Source organism: Liolophura sinensis, chromosome 12 (assembly GCF_032854445.1).
Source record: "Liolophura sinensis isolate JHLJ2023 chromosome 12, CUHK_Ljap_v2, whole genome shotgun sequence".
NCBI classification, from domain to species: Eukaryota; Metazoa; Mollusca; class Polyplacophora; order Chitonida; family Chitonidae; genus Liolophura; species Liolophura sinensis.
Genome location: NC_088306.1, coordinates 14,178,719 through 14,202,450, shown reverse-complemented (window position 1 = coordinate 14,202,450; position 23,732 = coordinate 14,178,719). Strand labels below are relative to the sequence as shown.

The following is a 23,732-nucleotide window of genomic DNA, read 5'->3' as shown; positions in this document are numbered from 1 at the left end:
TTCCCAACCGAGTAAAATGCTTTCAAAACTGCATCGGGTTCTACGGTGGCCCGCTGCAGGGTATCAGTGACGTCATAACCATATTTAATGAGATGGGAAAGTGATGAAAACAAGATTGTCTTCTGAGTAATCTCAAAAAATCCCACCGGATAAATAAGATTGAGAGTATTCTGAGTTCTACTGCGTTTATTCAAATTGTCTTTGGAAGAGAGAGAACGTGAAAAAGGCTTGAGAATGTGCCTCCCACTATCTCGGCGTTATTATCCCTGCGTTATTATCCTGGCGTTAATGAAACAGTCAATCTGTCCAGCGGGGGCCATGCACCAAGGACAGTGGTATAACATTATACACAGTGTTGTACCTTCTGTCAGTAATGTATATTTCACTACGGAGGTGTATAACCCAGATGCCTGGAAGTGGAAGTCCGCGATAAGTATCCCTTTAGACGACATTTCGCTCGGATCATATACACTGCGCACGATACCGTATCTAGGCTGACCTCTCATATACTGTATATCGGATAATGCTCACCAAACACCGCCTAACCTACACTCAGTAAATGATAAGGAGCAGGTTGACATCAACAAAACTTGCAATTTCTCACAAATACATCGCTTGAAGGTTCATCTAAAAGGGATAAACTAAATGCTCTTTCCGACGTACACTGTGTCTCGGGGTGCCTATATTAGCATAAGAGTTGGTTACGATCAATCACAGAAGGTCACGTGATCTAGAAAGACTTGAAGAAGGATCCATTGCGAGAAAAACACATGGGGATAACAAGGTAAGCAGAAATGTACTTTACATTGGTGAAATTCATCAACTGTTACAAACCAGAAGTAAGGTCCTTCTTCGAACAGCAGTATATTCAAGTTCGACTCTTACTCTTGCTATTTTAGGCCAGTTTTCTTTTGCTCTATATCTTGGAAGAAAAGTTTGTTGATTTCTCTTCTCTATACACACCCCCACACTATACACACAGCCACACTATACACACAGCCACATTATAGACACCCCACACTATACACACAGCAACACTATACACACCCCACACTGTACACACAGCCACACTCTACACAACCACATTATACACACCCCACACCCCCACACTATACACGCCCTCACCCTATACACACAGCCACACTATACACACAGCCACACTATACACACCCCCACACTATACACACAGCCACACTATTCACACAGCCATATTTTAGACCCCCCCACACTATACACACAGACAGTACATCCCCCCACGCTGTACACAGCCACACTATACACCCCCTCCACACACCAACACATTATACACACACCCACAATATATACACCCCTACACAATTCCAACAGCTATGCTATACACAGCCTCAAACTGTAATACCTCCACACAATACACACCCTCTCACTACACACACCCTCACACTATACGCACACAGACAATATACACACAGCCACGCAATACACTCCCCCACACTATGCACACCTCCACACTATACACACCCATACACTATACACACAGCCACACAGTACACACCCTCACACCATACACACCTCCACACAGTACACACCTCCACACTGCACACACCTCCACACTACACACACCTTTTCACTGCACACCTCCACACTGCACACAGCCCCACACTCTACACACACCCACACAATACCCCCCAAACCCCACCCACAGCATACGACACCCACACTATACACACCGCCACAATATACACACCGCTTGTGTTAGTAACATAGCATGTCAATCCCGATTTAGGAGTGTCCGGAAGAGCTCGGAAATGCAAACTTCCACATGTTTTACACCAACCCCTCTGTATAGAATGCATAACATACACCTTATACAATCCTCAACGGTTGTTATTGTTCATCCTTTTCTTTCCCTGACTCTTGGGGTTGAGAAAGGCGCCCAATGAACAAAATCGCGCCCGTCCGATTATGCATGATAAAAAACAGAAATGGATGATCCGCGTTAAACTGCGGAGGCGTCGTGCAACACGTGGCAGCTACAGCTTCGGTGCCCTCTTCGTTCACTTCGATGAAAGCTTTGTGGAGGACATTGGAGACGTACAGATCCTTCGTGCCATCTATACCTGACAGGTCAGCCACACCTTCCGCGAACAAGTCTTTTATCCAAAGCTGCTGTAGGATGTTTAAAAGCTCCGCCCCTTCTTCCAGTTTAAATTTTGAAAGATAGACTTCAACCTTTTCTCGGAGACGAAGCTCCGGACTGACTGAAGTATTTCTAAGGTTAAATGCCGTGTGAAATATTGATCATTAGAATGCAAAAGTGGAGAGAAAAGCACAGCACAACACTCCTCCCAACTGCCGGCATAGAAAGGTCCAGATTTGGACAGTCAACCTATGTCAAGATTTTTATGGCTTCTTTCTCACAGGCTGGACCAGGTATGCACCAAATCTTATTGGCCTCCGATTGTTTGGGACTGATCTACAGCGCTAAACGTTAACACTGTCGCTTATGGAAAATTAATGGGGGTCTGTAGTCAGCTAAGGTCCTCATGAACTCAGCACGTACGTATTCCGTATATTCGTAATCCACAGCTTGCTGCTTTTGTGAAAGATTTGCCTCCCTTGACGGTAGGTATCAGTTCGAGTATTCTATGCTGTTAACATTTGTAAGTACCAGCGTGATGGAATTTAAGCAACTACGGTAATCCACTGTGACTACTCTGTCTGTAAAATTTCTTGTAAAGTTAATTATTTTGAATCATTGTGACTTGCTTCTGTGCAGTGAGAAACTTTCTGGGGGTTCACTGCACGATTAAATCATATATACAGCCTGGACTTAATTCACAGCTCGATTTTAATAGGTTTGATATTTCAAAGGAGACATTATATCCGTTCCTTACATATGTACATTTACGCAAACTATGCATATGTTTATATATCATACATGTATATACAATCGTCTGTCTACACGTACTTAGGTCATGGCTTTGTTTGTTTGCGTATGTTTCTTGACGAGCCCCATGGCCAAGAGGGTCACCATGCCAGCGCCATGCAACGACCCATGAACCATTCATCAAACGGTCACTGTGAGTGGTAGTCCAACACTTCGTGGATTTTTCCTCCGACACAGCCCGGTTACCTCCCAGGATAACCGCCGTCAAACAAGTGAGTACGGCTGTTTCTTGCCTGCGAATGAATCTCACTGCCTTTATATACATAAATTAAACTACGCTTGGTCATTACATTTAGATCTGTAGACCTTAATTCCTCTCTAGCAAATGCTCTTTCATTGTGATTATTCTGAATTTAATACACCTGTACCGCTGCCTCTAATTTCCTGTCTATATACTAACGTCGACATCCAGAGTATTAACTGCGATATACAAGATGTCACATGTCTAGAACTACTTAAAAATGTTATACTTTCATCACATTTAATATGTACAAACACACTAAAACAATACAAACCAAGGATATAAATTTTACCACAAACAAAACTCTTCTTACAGTGCAGATGGAATCAAAGACAAAATGGCTCCACTGCGAAATGTTTTATTATTCTAGAAATGCAGCATTCGTGTATAACGGTTTTGCACCTGCTACAGCAACGTGCCTTTTGCAGGGCATTAGTCATTTAGGAGCATAAATATACGTTGCACTAAGTTTCCAAGAAGTCACAAACTTGAAGTCTTGATGTGACCTAGCCCTTCCCCAATTTACTAGTAAGCTTTGCCCAGGGACCTTATCCAATATAATCCTAGAATGACTTGAAGACATGCCATACTTAGGATATCATCGCAGTATGTAAATCACGATTTAGAACTGTCCGTAAGAGCTCAAAAAATTCCACACGTTTCAAGCCAGTCAAGCAGTATGTAATGTATGTGATGCACTTAAAAATTCCTCAATCGCCGTCATAGTTCATCTTTAGCTTTCCTTGACTCTTGCGGTTGAGAAAGGCGTCCAATGAACAAAATCGCGCCAGTCCTATTGTGCAAGATAAAAAACAGAAATGGATGGTCCGCGTTGAAGTGCTGCGGTATCATGGCGGCCCTGCGGGTCATCACAACGCCTGTGGCTGCTGCAGCTTCGGTGCCCTCTTCGTTCACTTCGATGAAAGCTTTGTGGACGACATTAGAGACGTACAGGTCATTCGTGCCATCTATACCTGACAAGTCCGCCACACCTTCCGCGAACAGGTCCTTTATCCAAAGCTGCTGTAGGATGCCCGAAAGCTCCGCGCCTTCTTCCAGTTTAAATTTCGGAAGATGGACTTCAACGGTTTGTTCGGAGACGAAGCTCCGGACTGACTGAAGTATTGCTGGTGTGAGAGACTCTTCCAGACGCGTCAGGCCGTTTGCTCTCCTTGGAAGCAAAATGAACATGCTCAGGTCATGCTCAACGTACGGTAGCTCCAGGATTTGACAATCTAGCTCAGTGAGTCGGCCTAAGGGAAATTTGGCCTTTTGGTACATCATGTCCACTTGAATTTTCTTGTCGTTCTTCAACTGGAATGGTTTCGAATGCGTGACGTCCGACGAAAATTTCCTGGCCCAATTTCCTTTGAAGTATATTGCATTGACCAAAACTATGACGGTCTGCGCCGTCAGCACCCCTGATGGAATCAAATCTTGGATTTTTGAATTGGTTTCCTTGTCTACCCATGTATTTATGGTTGAACGGGAACCTTCGGAATCCTGGGCGAAATTGACGTTTGTGACATGGGATTTGAATGACGACTGGATCACCTTCAAATATTCGTCCAACACTTTGAATTTCTGGTCGACGAACATATTGTTAGCTGTGCTAAGGGTGTATGCGGCGTTCGTGGTTTTAATTTCCCCAAATAGTTTCTGGAAGGCAGCGTGCAAGGCGTCGCTCTCTTGTGTAAACTTTAGAGCCTCTATCATCTGACTAGCAGTGTTTCCTTTAGCTCCTGCTAAAGTCATCCCCAAGGCAGTGGCGATGCTGAACGGGGAAAAGAACAGATTCTCATCAGGGTTCTGCTTGCTGATCTGATCGTACAGGTCACGTGTGAATCCCGCCATGCTTTTCGTTAACTGCAGAAGGTCATTCGGGACCGGGGGCTTCGCTTCCGTATGTTGTTGTTGATCCTGGGTTGCCATGGTTCCTGTGACGAGAAGAAGGTTAAATGCCGTGTGAAATATTGCTCTTTGGAAAGTGGAAGTGGAGAGAGAAGCACATAAGCGGATTTTCGAAGCAGTTTTTGGATAAATACGCCCTACACGTAGGCGACGCATCTGAGCATATATACCGGTTACATCTAATCACAGGTTTTTCTTCTTGCAGCTTCTTGAAACCTGGAAGCCAAATATAAATAAATAAAATATAAATTCAAAGGCATATATTGTATGTATGCTTGAACCATTCTTTTTATTTGCTATAAAATCGTCTTAGAAAAATATCTGTACCTAGAATTCACATATAAACGTATATGCAGTGCATCGTATGCAGGCAATCTTAAATCAGGCACCGCGACCATGCTGTCACAAGATGAACACTGGCACCACACCACTGACAGTCACAGCTGAAGTCTTAAGGACTCAGCATCTACTTATTCCGTAAATTCGCAATACATAGGTTACTTCCCTTTTCAATTATTTGCTTCCTTTGATGACAGGTATCTGTCCTTCATATCAGTACCGTATTAAAGCATAAGGAACCATAGGAAACATGGCCGATTACTTTGGAAATTTCTCACTGCAATTGTAATCACTCAAAATAATTAACCTTCCGAGACATTTTACAGAGAGATTATCCACAGCTGATTAGCGTAGCTGCTTAAATTCCATCACACTGACACTTACACATGCTAACAGCATATAACAGTTGAACTGACTTACCGTCAACAGAGCGGCGCAATGACCCAGAAGCCTGTCATCAATGCGGTCGTTGTGACTTCATGTCCAGTTCATACTGGCTTCCTCTCCTACCGTACGTGAGACGGTCTGCCACCAGCGGATGGTCGTGGGTTTGCCCCGGGCTCTGCCCGGTTGCCTTCCACCATAATGCTGGCCGCCGTCGTATAAGTGAAATATGCCTACGTACGGCGTAAAACATCAATCAGATAAATAAATAAATAAATGAACCTACCATCAACGGAAGTAAATCTTTGAAAAAGAAAGTAACTGATGTATTACGAAAATACCGCATAATAAACGTCATACATAGCCATAAATTTGCTATATACTATATACGTATTTCTTTATTAAAAATATTCAGGAACAATAGACAGAATCAAAAGATGTGGACACCACTGATAAGACGTCATTACGTCACTATAATACGTCAAAATGCAAAATGACGTCATCGTTTTAGAGTAATTTGCCTCTATTTTAACACGGCAGTGATCGTGTTTCGATTAAACTACCAACGGAAGATCATTATTGTTTTTTTTTAGAGTTTAAGCCCAAGCCCATCCTAGAACACAGTTCAGAAGATGACTCTAACCCTTTTTAATTGATTTTTTTTATATTCTATATACCAACCCATGATGGTAAAATCACCAGATTTTCAACACCACAATGCTGGCTGCCGTCTTATAAGTGAAACATTGTTGAGTACGTCGTAAAACATCAAACAAATAAATAGACAGAGCAATATATGGAAAGAATATACACATGCATATACTGCTAAGTTTATTTTACAAGCACACTGTCAGGGAGCAAAATCTCTTGCAGATTTCCGACGAATATATATATATATATATATATATATATATATATATATATATATATATATATAGATAGATAGATATATATATAGATATATATATATATGACGGGGCGGTTTCAGTTGTACTTTTTTTTGGGCCGCGCACGCTACTTCGTTATACAGTGACACACGTACCTGTATACAAATGCTGCGCGTTCACAGAGAGAAAGAAACGAGAGCATATATTTGTACGGTGAGGTTAGGGCACATATTGACTTGTGTGAAGCTTTGAAAAATAGGGCAGACAGAATGAACCAGTTGGGCAGGTTTTGCCTGATGAGACAGAGTCGAGTGACAACGACACGATCTAATCTGTTATACACAGACCATGGAAAGTCAGTGTCATGCACCGGAGAGATGTGCAGGCTATATACATATACACTCATGTACCGGTACAGCTGTCAGAAAAAAGCTAATTTTCTCAACTATCTATGCTTCAGATCAATGCACGTCTGAATAATATATTTATGTAGGCCTACACATTTTGGCTTGGTTCCAAATCACTCTTCAGTTTTAGCCTATTAAATTTGTTCATGTATATACAATCATCGATCTGCACGTACATAGCTTATCACTTAATAAGTATCAACGTTATGATTTATTGTTTCATTAATTTGTTTATTGTCTTGTTAGTTCCACAAAGTAAACTAAATTTGGTCATTATATTTAAATCGGTAGACCTAAATTCCTTTTCAGCAAACGCTCTTGTACTGAGATTAATAACTGTACAGGTGTCTCATTTCCTCTCTACATTTCAGTCGCACATCTAGATATCTTCTTAATAACGCTCACGTCTACTGTCCCATTAATACATGTTCAGTCCTATGTTTAGATGGAAATATTTAAATCCAGCTAAACCAAAAGTTCAAGGGCTGTCCCCCATCGCAATCTTAAACAGTATCTGTCAACGTTCTTATCATGTCACTGCATATGTCTATCGCAACTTAACTGACAACAGTGGATTTGCACTAAATGGAAAACGACGTCTTCAGCTGCAAGTAGGCGTACAGTGCAGGTACATGTCTAAGTAGCTTAGACTGAGAGGTATTCGTTTTAAATTCGATGAAAGTAACTTGCCACTCGATCGAATTCTTATTGGTACAACAGTACAATGTTACCTACATACCGAAAGATACATCTACAATGAGCGGGAAGTTTGTCATACACACCTTTACATGTACCGGTATAACGGTACGTTGTACATTTCTACATGTAAAAGTACACAGGCACGTCTACATATTCCATGCTGGATCTACTTTAACTGTGATCTCATTTGATATAACTAACTTATCCATAGTTTTCTGTATATACAACCGCAAACAGAGTACTCAAGGGTTTACGTGAAAAATGACACCAGATCACCAGATCATAGAATTAGCACGGTTGGTAGCTTTCATCTCGACATCCGACTTCACCAGTACAGAGCCTCCACGCCGGCATTATACAGATACACCCCTTTTCAGTTTCGCTCCGACATCGGCATGTTTGGAGTAGGCCTAGATATATGTAGACATTGCCTACATGTCATCTAGTTGGCCACTCTTTTGTCTCTGTGTTATCAAGAAATAACGGATCATCACGATCTACTCACCTGTTACGGATATTTAACTGTGGCCTGAACTCCCGTAGGTTACCAGATCACTTCTTAAGCTACGCTTTCTGTAGACGGAAGTCCACTAATTCAAACGTTGACAGGCCTGGCAGGCAAGACTAAGTGAAATGTTCTGCTGAGACTTTTGTTGATTTGTGTCGATTGATTTCATTGATAAATCAAGCTTTCAACAGCAAATTTGCCTCGGGTTAAGATATCTTTTATAGTTGAAGAAAAAATATTTTTTAACTACATTTCTGATAAATTTTTCTGTTTTATGGATTGTAGATGTCTGGAAACACCTGTCCGCTGGAGAGTTTCATGCAGACGACAAAACCATGAAGGCTTGGCTTTGACTACGATTTTTTTAGAGTTGCAAGTTGTAAGTCATTATAAGATATGGATTTATCCGTATCAAGGCGATAAGGAGTGTCTTGTGTCATCTTCATGCGTTAAATAGCGTGCGGATGAGTCTAAATCCCTCACAATAGCAGTATCGTAGCCATCTTTGTGGGAAATTACAAATGTAAAGATTACTGAATAACTGAGTGTACAATTTAAGGGTATCCTAATGTGGCATTTGTCAGAAAATGTGCAAATCTACATTTGACTATGTCCTTGTCCCTATTTTACACAGCACAACAATCAACCTCCAAAATAAACCTCAGAGCACATAGAGTAAGCCCACATATATATTGATCATATCAAGATTTATCAATGAAGATGTACTCACTGCAGCTAGTGATGTTTTCAATACAGTACTGCAGAACATGAACAGTACATGTAGTATGCGAGTGCAGTACGCGTGCATCAGGGCCTGTAGGTACATGTACCTGTACGTTAGGCCTAAATTATATAGACCAGCAAATCAGACTTCAATTTATGGTCATGTATCAGCTAATATATGGTTAATATTAGTATGAGGTTAAAGACTGCATGCTTATTGCAGAAAATGTATTGGAGATACATTGATCAGTATATTGATCCAATACTCATTTACTCCATGCACGTGTATATAATATGTGTAAAGCCCATTTAAGGGTCTCCTGATGTCAGATATCGCTGCAGATTTGTTTTCAGCCATATCTTGAATACAATGAATATATACAACAAAAATAATACCACCAGTAATTAAGGTTAATAAGAAATTCAGACTACAATGTGCATATCTCTTTGTCTGTGCATGTATAAACATGTAAAACAACCCTCATGCAGGGCACCCACATGTGGTAATGCGGTGCACCCACATGTGCTTTTTAAAGAATTATAGTTTATATTTTTAAACAGGTATAGAAATGTAACCAACATAAAATGTGCCTGAGACACCCATTCTGACAAAAGACCCATTCTGTAGGAAAAAGAATAGGGAATGAGACAGCCAAAGTTTAAAATCTTAATTAAATTTATGAAGTCACCATTAATATTTAATATACATGATATATTTCATGTTTGTAACAAACAACTTTCTCTGTTTCATAGCAGGTCTGGAAAAGTCTCCTGGGTGTTAGTGAACAAAACTGGTACATTGCATCTTACCATGTGACTATGACGGATTGGAGGCCAGCTTGTGTGTGAGACATTGACCAGTACCTTTCCTCAGACATGTTTGTGTAAACCATGGCATCTTGGAAAGTTTGTGCAGCCGTGGTATGTGTTTATGGGTTTCTGAAGGCAATGCGGCCATCAGAACCATATCTGACACCATACCTGACACAGCCTCCAGTCAACCTGACACAGTCAGAGGTGTATAACCAGGTGTATCCGGTCTGGACCTATTCTTACCTGGTGGCCTTGATCCCCACATTTTTGCTTACAGACCTGCTACGCTACAAGATTGTGATTATCTTCGAGGCCTGCTGCTACGTAGGCACATGGATCATGCTACTATTTGGTCGTGGGGTCCTCACGATGCAATTCATGGAGTTCATTTATGGTTTTTGCACAGCCACGGAAATCGCCTACTACGCTTACATTTATGCTGTGGTCGACTCCCAACATTATCAAAAAGTAGCCGGGTACACCCGAAGTGCCATCCTCATGGGAAAATTCATCGCAGCTGTGATAGGCCAACTCTTGATATCGTTTGAAGTTACAGACTTGTATAGCCTTAACTTTATTTCCTTAGCCAGCGTGTCTCTCTCGCTTATCGCTGCTCTTTGCCTTCCGCCAGTGCAGCAGTCAATTTACTTCCATCGTAGAGAGAGGAACACGCGAGAATTGAGGACCGCTGACCAGATCCGACAAAGTCAAAATGGAGAGGTGAATCCGTCGTACACAGCCTTCCCAGAAACCCCTAGATCAGACTTACCTAATAGTCCGGTAAACATGAGCCCAAACGAGGACTTCAGTTCTCGATCCAGATCACCAACAAATGGCATTGGATCTACGACCAGTTTGGATGGAGGACGCAGTAGTTATCTCCCCTTTCCTTTTTACGGGGATGTTGACACGAGCTCCATTGCCTGGTCTTTGCAAAGCGATCAGTATTCCCAGAATTCCTCGGGATCTGTTGCCGTAGACGGACCGCTAGAAAGCATGAAAACACCCCAGGATGATCAAGATCATTTATTAAAGGAAAAACTGTTATGTTGGCAGAAATTCAAGGATGTCATTGTCACGCTGTGGAGAGATTTTCGCTCAACTTACTCCCGAAAAATCTTACTGGCTTGGTCGATATGGTGGGCAATTGCCTCCTGTGGGAATTTCCAAGTGGGAAACTATGTGCAGAATTTGTGGGCAGAGGTGGATCCACATCGATCCAATCCCAAAAAATACAATGGGGCCATAGAGGCAGCAGCTACGTTGTTAGGTAAGATTTGTCTCGCAGGAATGCAGAGTTCCTTTCATCTCGTGCTGTCAGGCTATACCTTATAACAAAGTAAAAAGTGGAGAAAACAGAAAAAAGGCTGATGCAATTATCATCAGAAAGATCATGGAAAGATCATGTGTAACAATATGTGCCAATTTTGTATATAAAAAATATACTACGGCATAGAGAGTAAAACCACAATAGCAATGGCAGCATGATAATTGGCAAATGGTCCCCTTTAACCAGTGAAACCAGCCTCTTGCCAGTTTATCTCAGCTAGGGTTCTATTCCAACTGTTCATGTGAGTTCTTAAATAGTAGCAAATTGCAAACACGTGTAGCACCAGGGCTTATGTAGTCAGGTAAATATGTAGTCAGGTTAACTGCAGTATGTCAAAAGATTTTTATGAACAGGAAAAGTACACCGAAATGTTCAGATTGCAAGATAAACTCTATGGAACATATTCTGCTGTAATGATTTTTATAGATAACACGTTTTATAGATAAATATAATTGCATGAATATATAGATTTCACATAAAGGTAGTAATGAGGTGAAAAAAAAATCTCTACACCCTTGCACCAAAATATGGCCCATAAATTCCAGCTAACAATATAACTACAGTTTCCTCTAAAACACAAAATCTCAAAAACATAAGTACACATATTTTTAGAAAAAGATTGAATGTCCCTGCTGTTGACTCTGTAGTTATTGCTTTCTCCTCCTTTCAACTGTTATAAGTATAACTGTATCTTATATATTGTTCATATGATGGTGACCCATTATTAACAAGGACACTTATATCATTGAAATTGAATTTTAATTTTTGAAATTTCATGACATATATTTTGAAAAAAATATTGTTGAGTGATAGAACCACCCCCAACTGAATAAAAGGAAGAAAAGACTTGAAGTATACCTTGAAGTATGTCATTGTCAGTAAGGATTAATGGGCAGGATTGGATAGAATAGATTGTAGCACACATGTATCCGTGACATACCTGAAGAAACTGTACTGCGCTGTGGCTACAAATATGTAAATGCACCTTACAAACTGAGCCAATGTAAGCTAGAGTGAAACAGGGATTCTACAGAGAGAGGGTAGTTATGTGCTTAAAACACAGAGCCGTGTAAAGGGTACTAATGGCAGTATTTGTTGATAATTTTTTCAGGAGCACTGTCATCATTTTTTATCGGGCTGATCCCTGCCAACTGGACAGCCTATGGGGAACTGCTGCTGGGCACGATATCCCTGATGAACTGTGCAGTGCTGGTCGTCATGGCATACACCACCAACATCTGGGTGGCATACTGCCTGTATGTGTTCTTCAGAGCAGCCTATCAGATGGTGATAACAGTGGCTACGTGAGTATGCTTGACAAAAAAATTTGCCGTAAAATTCACCCGCTTTATAAAACTAACAGCCTTTGTGTAAGCCAAAAAAATTCTTGAAATAAAATAAATTTAACATTTAAACAAGTGTAATCAGGCACAAGAAAGTCCTAATGCACAAGGCATGACACTGAGTGACGAAGTCCAAATGTATTAGAAATGGCACTACTGGAGTCCCAGTGCACCCAGCATGGTATTAGAGAAGCCCCAGTGCAACAGAAATGTTGCTTTAGAAGCCTTAGTGCACCTGGCATGGTACTGGAGATGCCCAGTGCACCAGGCATGGCACTGGAGATGCCCAAATGCACCAGACATGGTACGGGAGAAGTCTAGGTACACCAGAATGGTACTGGAGAAGACTAGGTGCACCTGGCATGGTACAGGAGAAGCCCCATTGAACGAGACATGGTACTGGAGAAGTCTAGGTGAACCTGGCATGGTACAAGAGAAGCCCCAGTTCACCATACATGGTACTAGAGAAGCCCCAGTTCACCAGACATGGTACTGGGGAAGCCCCAGTTCACCATACATGGTACTGGAGAAGCCCCAGTGAACAGGGCATGGTACTGGAGAAGTCTAGGTGCACCCGACATGGTACAGGAGCAGTCTAGGTGCACCAGGCATGGTACGAGAGAAGCCCCAGTGCACCAGGCATGGTACTGGAGATGCCCGAGTGCACCAGGCATGGTATTGGAGAAGTCTAGGTACACCAGACATGGTACTGGAGAAGACTAGGTGCACCTGGCATGGTACAGGAGAAGCCCCATTGAACGAGACATGGTACTGGAAAAGTCTAGGTGAACCTGGCATGGTACAAGAGAAGCTCCAGTTCACCATACATGGTACTAGAGAAGCCCCAGTTCTCCAGACATGGTACTGGGGAAGCCCCAGTTCACCATACATGGTACTGGAGAAGCCCCAGTACTCCAGACAAGGTACTGGAGAAGCCCCAGTTCACCATACATGGTACTGGAGAAGTCCCAGTGCTCCAGACAAGGTACTGGAAAAGCCTTGGTGCGCCAGGCATCAAACAGAAGCTGTAGTGCACCAGACATGGTACTCCAGAAATTCTCAGTGTACCAGGTGAAGCCCCAGTACAGAAATCATAACACTGGGCATATTCCAAGTGCACCAAGCCTGCTGCTATAGGAAGTCCTAGTGCACCGTCATGCTGCTATGGTACTTGTGAATGCCCGTTGTACTATGCAGATGTGTGAATGCATTATACACACCACTGAGGAAGTCTCACTGCACCAGACATGATACTGTAGGATGCACCAGACATGTGCATGGCACTATTGTGCACTTGGAATGGCACTTGGCTTGAGGAAGTCCTTGGTTTATCAATTCATGGAACAGCATAACAGTCTATCTGAATGTTTTCACATTATTTTCTTGAGCTGACACACCTTAATTTTATGAACTAGTGCTAAATGATCCTTATTCCATCATTTGCAGTTAAGGTAGCAAAGATGAAAAAAATTACATGTGACATATATTACTTTTTAAAATGTAGGTTGTCATCGTTGTTAATTAATATTACCCGTGAATGTTTAATCCAGGTGATGAACTGCATTTCAGCCTATAATCCAGTAGAACCTTAAAGTACTGAAAGAGACTCGTCGTGTCAACTTTTGTATGTGAATGTATGTGAAAGGTGTTCAAATAACAGCTTGCTTTGATGTGTACTAACAGACTGTGGATTTTGGATTTTAGATTTCAGATAGCCCGTTACTTGGAGGCTCAAAGATTTGGTCTTGTTTTTGGCTTCAATACATTTATAGCTTTGCTACTGGAAACCATCCTGACAGTCATTGTGGTGGACAAGAGAGGACTGAATGCCCCTATAACAACACAGGTATGTGTAAAGCTCCTCTTCTTGACAACCATCTGACACATAGCACAGGTTTATAAACCTCTCCCCTTGAAAACCATCCTCCAACAAATACAGGTTTGTAAATCCCTCCCCTTGAAAACAGCCCTACAACAAATACAGGTTTGTAAATCCCTCCCCTTGAAAACAGCCCTACAACAAATACAGGTTTATAAATCCCTCCCCCTGAAAACCATTCTAGAAGAAATACAGGTTTGTAAATCCCTCCCCTTGAAAACCATTCTACAACACAGGCTTGTAAGCCCCCCCGCCCCCCCACACAACTTTGGCTGTAAACTTTTTGCAATTTTTGGCAACGACCATCAAGCCGTTGGCCAGTTGAGGTGAGTGTTTGAATATCCAGCCCTCTAACTGTCTCGGCAGTGGCAATAGGTCAGGAGGTTTGCCGGGTACATATACCTGGTGAAGGTGCGTGGTTTACTCTGGGCTGTCCAGGTTACTCTGGCCACTCCAGTTTTCTCTGGGCTCCCCAGTTTACTCTTGGCACTCCAGTCTATTCTGGGCTCTCCAGTTTACTCAGTGCACTCTGATTTACTCTGGGCACTCTGATTACTCAGAGCACTCCGATTTACTCTGGGCACTCCAGTTTTCACCACCCACAAACCTGATCAACCACATACAAATAAGTGAACATTTTTAGGGCACGGCTTTGAACAACCGTTTATCAGCTTTGTATAATTTGGTCTTTTTGCAGTTTGCCGTGAATGGTGGTTATTTTGGTGTGATGGGATTAGTCTTCTTCATCGCAGCTGTTGTGAATCTGTCAAGGAGGGGCTGTGTGAGCTGTCGAATGGAAGAGATCCCAACAGTAGAACGTGCGGGAGCGTCAACATAAAGAGCGTCCACTACATTTAATCTACGACGTCATGACTGTATCACTGGTAGTCTAGATGTACATATAGCCTTATAGCGCTGAAGCAGTACTTTTGAGTGATGTAGTACTCAACAATACCTGCGCCATTTATATCATGGGATGCATTTTAGCGCTTATGTAGTTGTGAATTGGGCCAAATCCTGTTCCTGATTTTGGTTGAATTTGTATTGATTTTGATGTTGTGTGATATATTATTATTTATTCACCTGGTGAATGTAATGTTTAAATGTGTGTGTGGCTTAGCCATTATATATATTCACCAAGCCGCAAAGAAGCAAATTGACCTACAAGCTTCGAGCATAATGTCTTTATGGCAAGGTTTTGTCCTGAAGTATTAGCATTCTAGTGGATTTTATCTGTGATAAGATGTGCGAGTTTGGAATGAATGGTGCAAAAAGTTTACAATACTTTTCTTGCCATGTGATATGAGAGTAGAAGGACTACGATGAACGAGATTGAAACGGGGACATGTAAGGGGAGACAAACTATTACAAAATATCTATTAGAAATTACATGTTGGCATCCTCATTCATTTAGTTCAAATTTTTCATGTTTTCACAACTGTTAAACTGTAGTACCTGATTTAATATATATTAGGTAGTCCATTATTGTTGTACACCAGGTTTTTGCTGACATTTTTTGATTTGTGCTCTTGTATTTTTTAAAACAAGAATTCAAAATAATCCCACCACAGTGTATGTATATATTTTCCTGGAGTACAAAGCATCATTCATTTTTGCTTGTATTTAAAAATAATGCTAAACACACAAATCAATGGTATTCAAAATAATTTTGGTCCATGTATATATATATTTGTTTTACAATACATATGCGATATATACTTGATAAATCCATTGTCCTGCTTTTGGAGTGGTAGATCCAGGGTCATTCTGGATCGAGTCACACCCAAGACCTTAAAAGAGGAAATTGTTACTTCCTCGCTTGGTGTTCAGCATGAAAGGGATAGTGCAATGACTGGTTGACCTGCATCAGTATAATGGCTTGGGCGGGACGGTTTACTTGCCTTTGGTAAGGCGTTTCAGTGAAGCAGCAAATGGATAAAAGAGCAGTGGAATTCCGTCCTGCAACAAGGAGGCATATTACATGCACTCTAAGGATTCCTTTGTGGTCATATGACTGAAAAATTGTTAAGTGCGACGTTAAACCCCAAGCACTCAGTGATAAACCCATTAAAATACATTTACCCATGTACTGAATAAAACTGTTGTTATCAGGCTTTCATGCATATTGTGCGAATCTACCAGATTATGCGTGATGTTAACGATGTGTACATGTAGTGACAAATATACAGTAATACTGTCCTTCTGTATAGGTTCTTCTAAATATTTTAATTTTTTTCCACAGACTATACACTTGTGCATTATAATGTATGTATGTATGTATGCTTTTGTTTTCGTGTCATATTTAACAATTTTTTCAGTTATAGGTACACGAGAACTCATTTGGTGTGTGTACAAAGACTGTATCTACTTTGTCAGGGCGAGTCAATGCCGCCACAGAAGTATCATGCTGAAGACACCAGACATGACACTCCACATGTACATATGTAAATATGTGTGGTGAATTTCTGCTTATTTAGATGTTACTGTACCAGTATTATATTATGCAATAATTGATCAAAAAATGAATCAAGTTTCATTCCAGTGGGACCCCAAAAGCCCTGTATGCGACGCTTGCAATAGTTGTTGTTATATAAATATTTGTTAACTGTATTTTTAGTATGTATCATAATTTTCCTTGTTTAACACTCCTGAACGATTTGTTGATTTTTTGTTTTGTTTGCTGGTCATGCATGAAATTGATTGGCCAGGGTAGAGTGTTTTTTATTGTCCAATATATTCTGTTAAGTTTGCTAGTGGATTGACACCATAGGGCAATTTTATAAAGAGATGTCCTGTCAAAATTTGAAATACGATTTTAGAGTTTCTTCTTAGATCGTCAGAATAACACTATTGACCACCTGATCAATGCTGTCTTTCCATCAAATGTCATAATTCCATCTTCCAGTAGCAAATATTAATCATTGTGACAAGGCTTAAATTGTGGATGAAGTCAGGACTGGCTTGTGGAATAGACCACAATGTGTGTTTATTGTGCCTTAAAAGTCCATGTTAAGTATATGGCTCAGTATGTATGATGTAAGACTGTGCCAGATCCGCGATAAAATATGATGTATTATATCAAGTAAATGTTCTGTTATTACGCAAATGCCTCAAGCAAAGTCCAGTACAGGGTTTTAACTGTCTAACATGGGTCCAGGATATCAGAGCTTTAGGTTTATAGTTTAAATGTATTTGATATGATTACTGTATGTTTATAATGTATATCGAAACACAGATTAGCATTCATGGATAAGGTGTTAACAGTCTTTGGTTGGAGGCCGGATTTCATGGATTAGGTGTTAACAGTCTTTGGTTGGAGGCCGGATTTCATGGATTTGGTATTAACAGTCTTTGGTTGGAGGCCGGATTTCATGGGAATTGTCGTCTTTTACACTGGCTTGGCAGCTCTGGTTTTACTTCCAGGGTGTGATGTTTCAGATTATGTGTTTTTCACCGCGGCATTTGAAAAAAAATCACTGTCCCAAAATGTTCAGTAAATAGCCAGATTATAAGTTCCCTTCACGTGATGCGGCAAATCCGAATCTGCGAACTTGCATTAACACGATCGAAGCGTCAAAAAATCCAATGAATGATGATGTGTCTGGCAAATGTCAGCCTGTCCTTTAAATGTTATAGTGTGAGATGCATATGCAAGTCTCTAACTGTCCGATAAATCTATAATATAGGGCGAAGATTAACACACCAAAGTGTGTGATAACTGGTGTGAATGTAAGCTGTGCTGAGGCATTGGAAGTAAATGTTGAAATATTGAGATTATAAGTTTCAATTTCAGATAGATATGTAAATATTAAATTTTTAAGTTTGTCACCAGGACCTGTTTGAACAAAGCAACGGTAGACTAAGCCGATTGTAACTAGCATGGCGACACATATTAAAAACACATGTTGCCATGGTACTACAGTCAACCCACTCTTGCTTTGTACAAGAGGCCCCTGAACCATGCATATGTGTGCTGTGCCGAGAATGGTAGAAGCCAATACTTGTAAAAGACGTGATGTTGTTTGTCTCATTGCGTAATACTTGCTCATATTAAATTAGCCTAACGTAGGACTGTAGGCGTAAATGTGGTCTTTACCGTTCAGCAGCGACTTAACGATATAGTTACTTAGATCAGACTAAACAGACTATTCCACGAGGTCACAGCTATGTTGGAAGGTCACAGCTATGTGGTTATAAGCTTTTGTTTGGTTTTTTTACCATAATCCCCTTAGCATACAGTAACAAAGTTGTTAGCTATCTTTGTTGACAGCTTACGGAAAAAAAGGAAAGGAGAAAAAAATGCAACACAGTAGTTTGAACAACGTGTGGGCTAATGTTAAAGGTCCTAAAGGCGATTGTCACTGCATGTACCGTAATGTGTAGGCCTGCGTGCTGTTAGTGGCGACCAAACATGTCAATCAAATAATAAAGAAATCATCATAAATCATATTCTAATAGCATGGGTTACTTGTATTTTGAATGTGTGTTGAGCGACCCTTTTATTTTTACCGCAGGTTCTATTTCAACTCCCGCTGGATATTTAGTCTGGGGCGCTCGAATGCAACACAGGACGCTACCCAGATTACACCACACTTAAGCCTTAGCACCGTCATGTAATTGAAATGTTGCTTGGTAAAGCCTGAAACTCCAATCAAATAACTGGAAGGCATTCCCAACACTTCACTGAAGATCAAATGGACAAAGTGTGCTTCCACGAAGTTTTATTAAAATTGATGCATAGCTGTTCTCCAAAATTTGCGCTTAGACAGACATATCTGGTAAGGAACGTGCTCTAGACTGTCTTGGCGACCAGCACTGAGCATGCGTACATACATACATGCATACACGCATTAAATGGACAAAGTGTGCTTCCACAAAGTTTTATTAAAATTGATGCATAGCTGTTCTCCAAAATTTGCGCTTAAACAGACATATCTGGTAAGGAACGTGCTCTAGACTGTCTTGGCGACCAGCACTGAGCATGCGTACATACATTCATGCATACACGCACATACACACACACACACACACGTACATACATAGGTGCATGCATACATACATACATATCTGGTAGAGGCGAAAAATCGTTTGAAAAATTCCCCATTCTCGATCAGCACGATAAAGCTTAGTGCCAAAGCCAAGCTGTGCGTGAAATGTCATCAAAATCGGAAATCCATCAATAACTCATTTAAATACGTCATCAAGCAAAAGTGAAGATCCGCGTAAGAAATTCCTGGATCCGGATCCAAATCCGACTCGCCACCAAAATGATATGGATTAATTCTAAAATTTTCATCAAAATCCACTCAACTTTTCCCGTCATGTACCTGACAACCATTTCACATGGCGAAGAATCATTTAAAATTCCATACATTCTGATCCCGATGAACACCAGAATGTAACGGATTTGTCCTTGATCCAACGCTAAACAAAGCACAAAAAATGCCATGAAAATCAGTCCGTTAACCATGTCTATGGTTTACCACAGGTGCTCCGCTTGCCTCTGTCCTTAACCCCCAATGCCTTGAAGAAGAGATATTCTTAAGTACGACGTAAAACTCCAGTAAAATAAATAAATAATTAATGATATAATGTGAATTTGTGAATGTAGCTGTTATTATTGGCACACGTAAATTTGTAAAATCGTCCACGCATTATTTATAGATAAAAAAAATCAGTATATACTTTGTTCCTGCAAATATATTTTTGTGTACTCCGTATCACTGATTCATCTACAGTCGTATACGCATCTACCATCCTACAGCGCTTTTAGCCTAGATCTGCTCTGGATTACCGCTCACCAAGGAAATTCTTAACAAGGCGAGACACGCAGTTTCTTTGTACATTCTTTCAGGGAAGTCTTTAACAGTAATCGCAACCTGAGTAAGAAACCACACTTCGTCAGGGACATGTACCTGACAATAACTAAAATCAGACTTGAATCCATGCATCTGCAAGAGCTGGATTCGAGCCTGTCACCTCATTGGTCTTTTGTTGCTAGACAACGCATAAACAGCCAGACTGAACCAGCTAGAATCTTCTTGTCTTGTTATATGTTCATACACGTACAAGAATATATGTAGGCTGGCGCAAATATCATGCTGAGAGTTCAGATGACTGTGTAGACACGTACACACCTTGAAGGTGCTCCAGCGTGGAATTTAGGCAAAACTGCATTATTTGTCCAGTACTTGAACAGGCCGAGTGAAAGGGTACAAGAACTAAACAGACGTAGACTGGCGAACATCATGCTGTCTGTTCAGAAGTCTACGTAAGTATGTATCCATGGTGAGAGTGTTCCAGTGCGAAATATAGGAGAGTGCAATATCTTGTCCAGTGGTGATCGCTGACGTGGAACGGACGAATACAAAAGTCATTTCGCTATACAGTTGTTGACCTCACAAACCGCATTGAGTTGACTTTGAACTGTGAACAATTGTATAAAGGTGTAAGCCAAATGGCAAATAAATGAAAGGAAATGTTTTGAGTGTTTAAAGCATGCTCACCTAGTTACCATTATTTTCCGACACTTGAAGACATGTGTATGTAGATAGTAGCCATATAAATTCCGTGTTAGGTTTCTGAACACGCATATATTGTGTGTTTTGACACTTGTCAGGGATCGGCCATAGAGCGTTTACATACTTTAACTTACGACACTTATATATGAAGTAGACTTTCTGTGTGCATATACTGAATAGCGGGTAAGTCGAAAATAACTCTCTCTTCATCGTCGGATTTATTTATTTATTATTTGGTTAATTTATTTTTGCGAAAATTTTTCACATATGCGAGGTCAGTTTCATTGGTGGAGGAAACCGGAATGCCGGGTATTAGTAAACCACCGACCGTTGGCACGTTACTGACTAACCTTCCCACGTGTGACGTACTGTTATGCGTACCATATTACTGAAGACAAATGCTCTTGAACGAACTTTACACTATGTGAACAGCCGTAGGAGACAGCCGACCACTTAAGCTCAGCAAATCCTTATAAACGAACAGTGTGAGCGGCTTTATCTTCAAAAGTACCTGTTTGGTTACAGGCCTATCAAACCTCTACAGTCAAGTAATTATGTTTTGATCATTTATACACGGGATCTACTGGCATTTTGTATTTCTGCTTTGTAGATGAATGTGAAATATATCTGTTCGGAGGATTTTCCTGGAAAACTTGAATGTATAAGCGAAACCTATCTAAACTTCGACGTTTAAACAAGCAACACGGTATATGTACATGTAAATTAAACTGCGATCATTATATTCCCCAATTACATTTTTCCCCTAATTTTCCCGTGAAATGAGCAATTGCACTTTTCGTTTCTTTCAAGTTTATTCCACGTTATCTGTCATAACAAGTAGTCCACGTTCATAAAATACACGTTCGAGCGACGATAATTTGAAGTTATTTATTTATTCATTTCACTGATAAAATTTGTATTGAATGATATTTCAAATTTTTCGGCGACCAAGTTACAGCCCTAGGAAAAAAACCTCGAGCTAAAACTTCTCGATATCAGCGGTAGCTGGTTTCTAACTTGTGATATCCAATACCCACTGACTGCTGGAGATTTGATCGATGCTATACTTTTTCCCCTGGGGCCCTCGATAATGATTTGCCATTTTCAGTTTCCAGTCAGTGCTATCCAACAAGAAAGGAGTTCAGAGACATAAAAAATTCTACAAGGTAAAATAAAAGATTGACCAAGATGGACACCGCGGCTGTGGAGAACGTCCTTGACAGATGCCGGTCCTTGATTCACCGACAGCTGGTCCTGTCACCCACAGTCCTAGACCTGCTGAGAGAGGATGACGTCATCTCTGAAACTACAAAAAGAAAAATGGAGGTTGGGGCTGTTTTGGGAATTAAGTTGATTGTTATAGTATAGCATTGTCACCGTTAAACAAGATAATGCCATAATGAGATATTAAAGCCTCTATTCATATATACTGTAATTATAGATGTAGATATACAAAAAACATACACCCCTATATATCATCTAATTGCTTGCATTATTTATTACCTTTTCTGTCACTTTCTATGATTCGAATATATCACCATTTGGATTAATCATATGCCGCGCACCAGTTAGCCTACGCTTCTTTGACTCAGAATCCTTTTGGTTCAGAAGAGAAAACTCTCCTTGTAAAAACGCTCGCAACAAACGGACTTAATTTATATTTAGTTTAAAAGTGTCTGAAAAGAATCATTTTAGCACTGCTTAGTTATATTTCATGTAACACACATGAGTTTGCCATTTGTGTGTTAATAAAGGCGCAGGGTCCTCGACCAGTGTGATTTCTTTCAATGAAGATTATTTTACATATATCAAACATTTACAGTGGCTGTACAGTGCTTTCGTCACTAACGTGTAGTTACAAATACATTTATCGCGGATATTCCCTTTTATTACAGAAAATGGCAACTTCGGACCAAGTTTCGCATCTTATCGACATATTGAGGAAAAGGGGCACAAGCACATTCAAACGATTTCTCGAAGTGTTAATGAAAACATTTCACAGTAACCTGGCCGAAAAACTTGTTTTGTGCGATCCAGTTCGTTTTTCGGATGCACTGAAGATCGACCCTGAGCCGTATTATGGCCCATCATACAGACCTGACAGCGGGGTTTATGCTGACACGTATTATCAGCCATACGACGAGCGGGAGACCATGGCGGAAGTTCGCGTACGTGTTCCTATAGAGACTGAGAAACGAGACCCCCTGAAAGATGAAAAGGAAACCCCTGAAGAGGCCCCGAAAACAGAGGACGAATCATCGGGACCGAAATTTCACGTGGAACACGGAAATGACCTAGTCGGCGCTGACGACGAACTGTCGAAGTTAAGAACGTACTTCGAGCACCAACAGTCGGACACGGAGCGGGTTCTGAACGCTCTGAAACAAGAAGAAGTGGTGATAAGAGAGCTCCTGGAACAAAACCTGAAGGAGCAGGAGCAGTTTCGACAAAACAGGAGCACCCTGGAAGAAATTAACCGGCGCGTATCGGAGATTTCCAGCAGGACTGGTTATCTAGCCGACGCCGTACCCCGACTGTCCGTAAGTAACTTCAGATTGTCAACTCTCAATAGCCTGCCATGGACAGCTGGCAAGACGGAATATTAATTAATCTTTTTTCAAATTCATAAACACATTGGGACCATTCCCGCCTGAAGTAACTCGTGCCTGACACGACTTGTCTATTGCTCACTCCTGCCTCTGCCATGACGATTAGTAGGCAAACTGGTAATGTAATAATGTTTTATACTAGGACGGTCATGAGGCGCCATTGTGCGGGGAAACATACATATACTTCATTCATTATCAATGGCGCATGATGT

At 40.8% G+C, this 23,732-nt stretch overlaps 2 protein-coding genes across 5 annotated transcripts; one reads left to right on the top strand and one right to left on the bottom strand.

Moving 5' to 3' along the window:
* Positions 1 to 488: 488 nt before the first annotated feature.
* LOC135479119 (thiamine transporter 1-like) lies at positions 489 to 15,897 on the top strand. 3 transcript variants are annotated; one of them, XM_064758858.1, is made up of 7 exons: positions 489 to 784; positions 2,400 to 3,138; positions 8,588 to 8,681; positions 9,782 to 11,108; positions 12,280 to 12,472; positions 14,216 to 14,357; positions 15,088 to 15,897. In XM_064758858.1, the coding sequence occupies exons 4-7, from the start codon at positions 9,917 to 9,919 to the stop codon at positions 15,226 to 15,228; spliced, it is 1,668 nt and encodes a 555-aa protein (XP_064614928.1). In that variant the 5' UTR covers positions 489 to 784; positions 2,400 to 3,138; positions 8,588 to 8,681; positions 9,782 to 9,916; the 3' UTR covers positions 15,229 to 15,897. The 3 variants fall into 3 exon arrangements, with proteins under 3 accessions (XP_064614928.1, XP_064614927.1, XP_064614929.1); XM_064758857.1 differs by having other exon boundaries at positions 9,779 to 11,108; XM_064758859.1 differs by lacking the exons at positions 489 to 784; positions 2,400 to 3,138 and adding an exon at positions 8,196 to 8,333 and having other exon boundaries at positions 9,779 to 11,108.
* LOC135479120 (leukocyte elastase inhibitor-like) lies at positions 3,474 to 8,381 on the bottom strand. Of its 2 annotated transcripts, none has more exons than XM_064758860.1 (2): positions 8,300 to 8,381; positions 3,474 to 5,294 (listed from the first exon to the last, which is right to left on the bottom strand). In XM_064758860.1, exon 2 carries the CDS (start codon positions 5,232 to 5,234, stop codon positions 3,888 to 3,890), a length of 1,347 nt encoding a protein of 448 aa, XP_064614930.1. In that variant the 5' UTR covers positions 5,235 to 5,294; positions 8,300 to 8,381; the 3' UTR covers positions 3,474 to 3,887. The 2 variants fall into 2 exon arrangements, with proteins under 2 accessions (XP_064614930.1, XP_064614931.1); XM_064758861.1 differs by having other exon boundaries at positions 3,474 to 5,104; positions 8,300 to 8,371.
* Positions 15,898 to 23,732: the final 7,835 nt, after the last annotated feature.

Bases quoted from the DNA above. Each gene is read 5' to 3' on its own strand.
- LOC135479119 (XM_064758858.1), top strand. From the start codon at position 9,917: ATGGCATCTTGGAAAGTTTGTGCAGCCGTGGTATGTGTTTATGGGTTT. The intron at 11,109-12,279 runs GTAAGATTTGTC...TAATTTTTTCAG, and splicing joins GGCAGCAGCTACGTTGTTAG to GAGCACTGTCATCATTTTTT. The intron at 14,358-15,087 runs GTATGTGTAAAG...GTCTTTTTGCAG, and splicing joins ATGCCCCTATAACAACACAG to TTTGCCGTGAATGGTGGTTA.
- LOC135479120 (XM_064758860.1), bottom strand. From the start codon at position 5,234: ATGCGTCGCCTACGTGTAGGGCGTATTTATCCAAAAACTGCTTCGAAA.